This window comes from Cyclopterus lumpus, chromosome 23, assembly GCF_009769545.1.
Source record: "Cyclopterus lumpus isolate fCycLum1 chromosome 23, fCycLum1.pri, whole genome shotgun sequence".
Lineage (NCBI taxonomy): Eukaryota > Metazoa > Chordata > Actinopteri > Perciformes > Cyclopteridae > Cyclopterus > Cyclopterus lumpus.
Window position 1 is genome coordinate 6,373,809 of NC_046988.1, and position 6,737 is coordinate 6,380,545.

General features: G+C 47.1%; 1 protein-coding gene across 1 annotated transcript; it reads right to left on the bottom strand.

The window, feature by feature from the left end:
• Positions 1-505: 505 nt before the first annotated feature.
• On the bottom strand, positions 506-5,430 carry LOC117726364 (serine/threonine-protein kinase pim-3-like). The gene is made up of 6 exons (XM_034526600.1): positions 4,888-5,430; positions 4,579-4,688; positions 4,364-4,414; positions 3,804-4,167; positions 2,617-2,793; positions 506-2,280 (listed from the first exon to the last, which is right to left on the bottom strand). The coding sequence occupies exons 1-6, from the start codon at positions 4,973-4,975 to the stop codon at positions 2,078-2,080; spliced, it is 993 nt and encodes a 330-aa protein (XP_034382491.1). The 5' UTR covers positions 4,976-5,430; the 3' UTR covers positions 506-2,077.
• Positions 5,431-6,737: the final 1,307 nt, after the last annotated feature.

Consider the following 6,737-nt stretch of genomic DNA (forward strand, 5'->3'; position numbering starts at 1 on the left):
TTGCCGTCAGTAGGCGAGCAAGGGGCTCCAAATAGTGAAGCAAGTTGTTATAATATAAAGGGCTGCATGTGTGTGGCGATGCACGACGCCCCTGATCTCTCTTCCTCCAGCATGCCAGCATCAGTCCCCCCCGAGACACATCTGTCTCGTATCAGCCCTGTGGTTGCTGCGGGTTGTCATCCGGCTAATGGCTCCTCCGTTTCTCCTCAGTCATGTCACATGGTCTAATGTTGTTATTTCTATAGACAAGTGTAAATGAACCCAGTGCTATATTGGAAATGCCATATTAGGCTCCCAAGGGGCCGCTGTTGAGGAGCAATGTTGGCTGAGGGTTTCATTAACGTGTGCGCAAGGTGTTGAGACTTCATTTACAAACAGTTTGCCCTACGTGTGGTGCAATGACTGAGTTTCCACCATGAATCTTAAAAATCTTGTATGTTGAGGTTTAAAACTTGTGCAGCTACAACACATCATTTGCAAAATGATCGAGACACCAGACTTATTTCTGTACATAAAAATGGGAGTTTAATTGAAACTTTTGTATAAAAAAATAGCAATATCCATCCTTCACAGCCACAAGTCACACAGCTGAACTGAAAAAGTCTCCACTATGAGGCTATGTGACAACTACGAAAGCCGTTCCACCCGTTGTTTAGCTTTCTGTTGAACTCATAATTGACAGGACAGAAAGCAGATGGATTTCTCCGATAGTTAGCCATTCAACATTACCAAAAGACTTTTCGTAAAGTAGTTAAATAACATTCAAATGCTCTTTTCAAATTTAAGTAAACTTGTTTTATTCTGCTTTACATCGACAACTGCTTCAGTGCATCCTCCACATCTCAAAAACAAAACAAAAAAACACATGTTGAAATGTAAAAATAAGTTATAGGAATGCAAAACAAAGGCCAAGTAGGATATGCAAAGTTGAGGGGATTTTAAGCATAGACAATAAATAAATTAATAAATAGCCACAGAGTGTGGAATGTCTACATGTTTACAAATAAATTAAATGCAAACGGGGAGGAAAAATAATGTACACAAAAAATAAACAGGTTGTACAATATTTGTTGAAATAATAAAAATACATAATTGAGTCCATGAATATTGCATTGATTGTGCATTTCACACCCCAAACCCTGAGGGAGACCAGAGGCGGGGGCCATGTAGTGTCAAGCAGTGAGATGGCGGGAGGCAAAAAAAAAAAAAAAAAAGAGTTGAGGGCCAAACACCCCGCAAGGGAGGGAGGGGGGGGGGGGTATGTATGCGTGTGTTGACATTTTGTAGACATTCAGAAAAGACAGGATCCAGTTTCCAAACACCTGTTCAGGCTATAGAGTGAGTGAGCAGCGTTAAAGAGAGCGACACAGAGTTGAGTCGAGTGTTTTTCAAGTATTCCATTGTCAGGAAGAGCCCCCACCTCCTTCTCTCCGATCTAATGCTATCTTAGCCTCTTGGCTTGGGGCTGCTTGGCTTACAGTGATGGAGAGGGGAAAACACAGCCTGACTCCCACCCTCTTTCCATCACAGCACAGGCAACCTAGCCACCAGGCCATAGGCAAATCCCCCAAAAAAAAACAGAGTTGTTGATGAAAGCCCCCCCCCTCAAGAAAAGCAGCTTTCCAAAAAAAAGGCACTACAAAATCAAAATCAAAACATTTAAATAAAAAGTTTTTCTCCAAGCTCTATGAGAGCAGCCACGTCTGAATAGGAGGGCCTTGCCAGCTGCATATACCAGCCTAGTAACAAAACGAGTAAAATAAAAAAGGTAAAAAGGGGGGTAAATAAATAGTGCTGGTAAGACCACCCAAACAGAAAAATGTTCCCGATTAGGAAACAAGTATAATTAACTGGAAAAAAAGGGGGAAGGGAATGGGGTAAAATAAGATAAGGAAGAACAAATGGTAATAAATTAGAAATTCCCTACAAAAGAGGAAAAGTAAAGTACATTTTTCTTGCCGGACCAGCTGTGACAAGTGCCCAGCTGCTGTCGGGCCAGTTGGGCTGCAAGCTGCCGGCCTTGAGTCCACGGCCCCACCCCTCCCCAGAAAGTCTTTTCGGTCCATCAGAGCCACCATCAGAGGCTCTCTTTGCTCGAGCTTGTGCTTGACGAAGAGTCTGTGTTGATGGTCCGGAGGCGGATCTCGCTAGCGGCCGGCTCCTCTTGCGACTTGGGGGACTCCGTTGTCGCACTCATCCAGGGGTGGTCGCAAATCTGCTCCATGGTGGGCCTGTCTGAGGGCCGCAGGGCCAGGCACCATTTGATCAGCTGCTGGCACTCTGGAGGAAGGAGGCAGAGACAGTGTCACGATGAGAGGCTCTGAAAGGCACCGCACTGCATGTGACTCGGTGCGGATCTACAACATCCTGGTGTGTCTTTGGTAACCGGGGCTGTTACAAAGTGCACCAAGGGAAATTCTTAACGGCAAAAAAATAAAATAAAGTTCTCTAAATGTTGGTTATTAAATCCTAAACAAGCCATTTCAGCAGGTAATCCATTAAGGCTGTGACCAGATTCATAATATAGTCAAACCAGGATGTGGATCTGGGGCTGTACCGGTTGCCGTGGCTAGAGGGCAACAGTGTCAATGTGTGCTGTGGCTGTGGTGGACTCACCGGCTGAAACTCGTCTCCTGAAGTACAGTCTCCCTCTGAGGATCTCATCATCCTGCTCAAAGGGGATGTCTCCGCACACCATGTCGTACAGCAGCACGCCTAGCGACCACACCGTCGCCGAGCGACCGTGGTATCTATGGAAGCGGATCCACTCTGGTGGGCTGTACACTCTTGTACCTAAAATGAAATAAAAAAAATTGAGGGGGGGGTTAGAGAAAAGTGTGGAGGTGAGTGATGAGTCTGTATTATAAAATATAGTAAATATAGTATGAACCGGTGAAAAGGGAGTGAAAAAGTTGGGTGTAACAGTGAATCTAGAGGGAACCAGTGTTTGAAATATGCAGAGACTGAATATTAAAAAAATAATAATAAAATTATTAATGTGTCTGTGTCTAAAATGGCTGAGTCATAGCACAAATGCTTTCCATCTTCCTTCAGCCACAAAACACAAACTGGGTGACCTGCCTGCGTCTCCTCCCTCCCTCCCTCCCTCTCTCTTTTCCTCCCTCCCTCTCTCTTTTCCTCCCTCCTCCCTCCTGGAGGGAGGAACTTGGAAACCAGAAAAAAAAGGGCAATGTGAGCCCATCACGTGAACCGACGACTCAGGTTTCACAACAAACAGATGTTACGTGGCGCTGACCTAATACCCACAAACTATGACTGTTACTCAAGCTTTACTAACAGAATAACAACCGGAAACAGAAAAGTACCCTCCATCTCACAAGGCAGGGATGAGTCACAGATTAAATAAAAATAATAATAAAAGCAGCCACTGCGAGGATGAATACACTGAGTCATACATCTGACTCCACAACAATGAGCCTCGCACACGATTCCCGATTAAAAATACAAAATAAACACACAAAAAAAAAAAAAACACTGGAGCTTTTCGTTTGGCAGCATCGATTTTTACATCCGGAATAAATGACGAGCCGCGAGACCCTCAGCGAGGAAAACCCTCAACCAAAAACAGACCACTGCGTCACAGCCTCGTGAACGCCTCCGTGTCTGAATATAGCATCGCGGAGCATCAAGGGCGAACGCAACCCCCAGCCCACGCGGATTGCGCGCACGCACGCACGCACGCGTGACATCGAAAAAAAACTAAACTAACGCACATCGGGCGCTGATAATGGAGCAGTTTTTAATAAAAAAAAGGGCACGCGGGCGAGGTGGCGGCCGCTTACCGTCGAAATCGGTGTACACGGTGTCCTTGAGAATCGCCCCCGAGCCAAAGTCAATGAGCTTGAGCTCCCCGGTGCGGAGGTCCACCAGCAGGTTCTCGTCCTTGATGTCCCGGTGCACCACGCCGCAGCTGTAGCAGTGTCGGACCGCCTCCAGGACCTGGCAGAAGAAGCCCCGGGCCGTGTCCTCGTCCAGGGCGCCCTTCTCCGTGATGAAGTCGAAAAGGTCCTTGACGAGCTCCGGCCTCTCCATGACGATCAGCCAGCCGTCCGCCCGCTCGTAGTAGTCCAGCATTTTGATCACACCGCGAAACGTGGAGCTGACCTTCTTGAGCAGCAGGATCTCCAGAGGCACCATGGATCCGTTCTGTGGGCCCCCAAAAAGATAGGGTTTATTAAAATACGTCGGGAGGGGGGCTGCAAAGCCATTATGCCTTCAAACATCACACCACCCACCCCCACCCAGCAGCAGGCGTGGTGTGTGTGTGTGTGTGTGTGTTGTGAGGGGGGGGGGGGGACCAAAACAAACCACACGTACACACAGATCGGGGATGACTACTTACATGTGTGCCCCACTCGGTCACCCTCTCCTTTGCCACATGTTTCACAGCAACCTGAAATCAAATAAAATACAACAAAATAAATAAATAAAAAAATAATCGTAAGGAGACGCGCACGAACAGTGTGGCGAGACAAGGGGGCGCCCCGGCTCTCATGGCGGCACATGCGAGATCAAAACACACCCGAGAGCCCCCGATCCACCGTTTCAAATCCTTACCGGGGCGCCATCGGAGATCCGGCTGCCGGCGTACACCGTCCCGAATCCACCGCTGCCCAGCACGGATCCCACCTGGTAGACCTTTTCGAAAGGCTCCTTTTCCACTTTGACTGCAGGTGAAAGGGAGGAACGGTATAAGAGAGGGTGCAATAACACAGCGCGAGGTCCGGCTGTCAGCTTGTCGTTTACGACCGTACTCCAAAATAGATCAATCCAAGTAAATATACGATGCTCAACCACAGCTGGTGTATTAAATTAAGTGGTAAGGTGTAGAGGGAGGGGTAACGTTCAAAAATAACGGCAACTTACCCGGCTGGAGATGTATTTTCACTGGTAGGTGGTCCATACTTGAAGGGTTGCAAATGTGCGAAAATGAACCAAACTTTGACAACAACATATTCCCGCTGAAGAAGCCGGCGCAGACGATGTAGATCCCCGAGTCACTCGGTTGAAAAGTCCGCGGAACAAACGCAGTCAGGGAGCGATGTGAATATCGAGACAACGACACGCGTGTCTGTGTGTGTGTCTGTGTGTGTGTGTGTGTGTGTGTATGTATGTATATCCAGTCCAGCAGTGCGCCAACGCCGCCGCGCCGCGCCCGTCTAAAGTCGTCTCACGACCGCGAAGTCGTAAACCGTCTCCGGAAAAACCGGCATGAAACCGGACTTTTTTTGGAGTCTCGACTCAAGCACGGTGAACGAAAACAGTCCTCTGGAGAGAGATACACGCACACACAACCCGACGCTCCGACGCGCGCGGTGTCCGTATCAACAGCGGAGTGAGTTTAAAGGGCCTCCGCAGAGTGTTGTCATCCCGAAGAGTGGCCGCTGTCTGAGCTTTGGCGCGGTCTCCCTGAGCCAATATTTTGACGGCGCAGTGGGACAGAGGTATCCCTCCGCGACCAACACGAGTCGACACGCTGGCTTAACTTTGGCTCAAATTCGCCACTTTCACCTTACACGAATGCACCTGGCACGTGTTATAATTTTGGTCGCACTTTTATTTGAAAATATAATCCGAATATGTATTTTTCCCCCGCGCACTACTTTCTCATAGTACGAGACGCCCAAGAATCCCTTGTCTGGGAGCTTTGAGCTGTGTTCGCGAGCGCTCGCAGACGACGACCAATTAGATGTCGTATATAAATACCGTGTTACGTATCTGGACCAATCCGGAAAGAGTTTTTATAATAAGGCACGCATTTGATTTGAGCGCACGTGGCGGCAATTCTGAGTTGCTTCTCCCCTCCCCTTTCCTCCGCAGCTCTGCAGAGAGAGAGAGAGAGAGAGAGAGAGAGAGAGAGAGAGAGAGAGAGAGAGAGAGAGAGAGAGAGAGAGAGAGAGAGAGAGAGAGAGAGAGAGAGAGAGAGAGAAAGACAAACTACTGATTGTCTCTCTCACCTTTTTGTTTGCAGTTATTAAGTGTGTACCTAAACTCACTGGTGTTATTCATGCATTTACCTTAAATATAATGCTGCCATTTGGAGAGTAAATGAGTTGCAGACAAGCAACATGTGACACATTTAAAAAAAAAAATAAAAAAAAATCAGACGTAAAAAGAAATGTAATAGTTTCTAAGATAATATATAGTATCTGAGATAAAGTCATCGTAATATGCCCTCCTAGAAACGGCCTAAATGGTAACATAAGAGCCATCTAAAAAGGTCAATCTAAAAAACAAACAACTTAATGAGGCTCAAAAATAGTATGCCTGTGCATCAGAGCCAAAAGTTAATGAGGATTTCCAAGGATGAGCTCAATAGGCTACATTACACACGGGTGAGAATTTAATTGATGACACATTAGGACACTATGTCATGCGCCGACTGGTCCATGGAGACGACATGGACACAATAAACAGAATCAGACGGACAGGGTTTTGTGAAGCCAGCTGTCCCATACACATCTGACATGACCTTGGCTCTTTTGTAAACTCACCACCTTTTTGCTACCTCTGATAACCTGCGTGTATGTCTGCATATGTGTGTGTGTGTGTGTGTGCGTGTGTGTGTGACCACTAACCAAACAGAAGCATCAGAGAGTTCAAGGGAACCTTATCTAGCTGCTGACTGCAAAGTTATGTAAATGCACACACACACACACACACACAGACGCTCAGTCTGCAGAATCGAGCAGAGTAAAAGTCGTGTTTCTCGTGCA

What these genes read in the sequence shown, in the direction of transcription:
- LOC117726364 (XM_034526600.1), bottom strand. Translation starts at nt 4,975, where the DNA reads ATGTTGTTGTCAAAGTTTGGTTCATTTTCGCACATTTGCAACCCTTCA. An exon ending in CGTGTACACCGATTTCGACG is followed by an intron (nt 2,794 to 3,803) that starts GTAAGCGGCCGC and finishes ATTTCATTTTAG; the next exon opens with GTACAAGAGTGTACAGCCCA. An exon ending in CAGGAGACGAGTTTCAGCCG is followed by an intron (nt 2,281 to 2,616) that starts GTGAGTCCACCA and finishes TCCTTCCTCCAG; the next exon opens with AGTGCCAGCAGCTGATCAAA.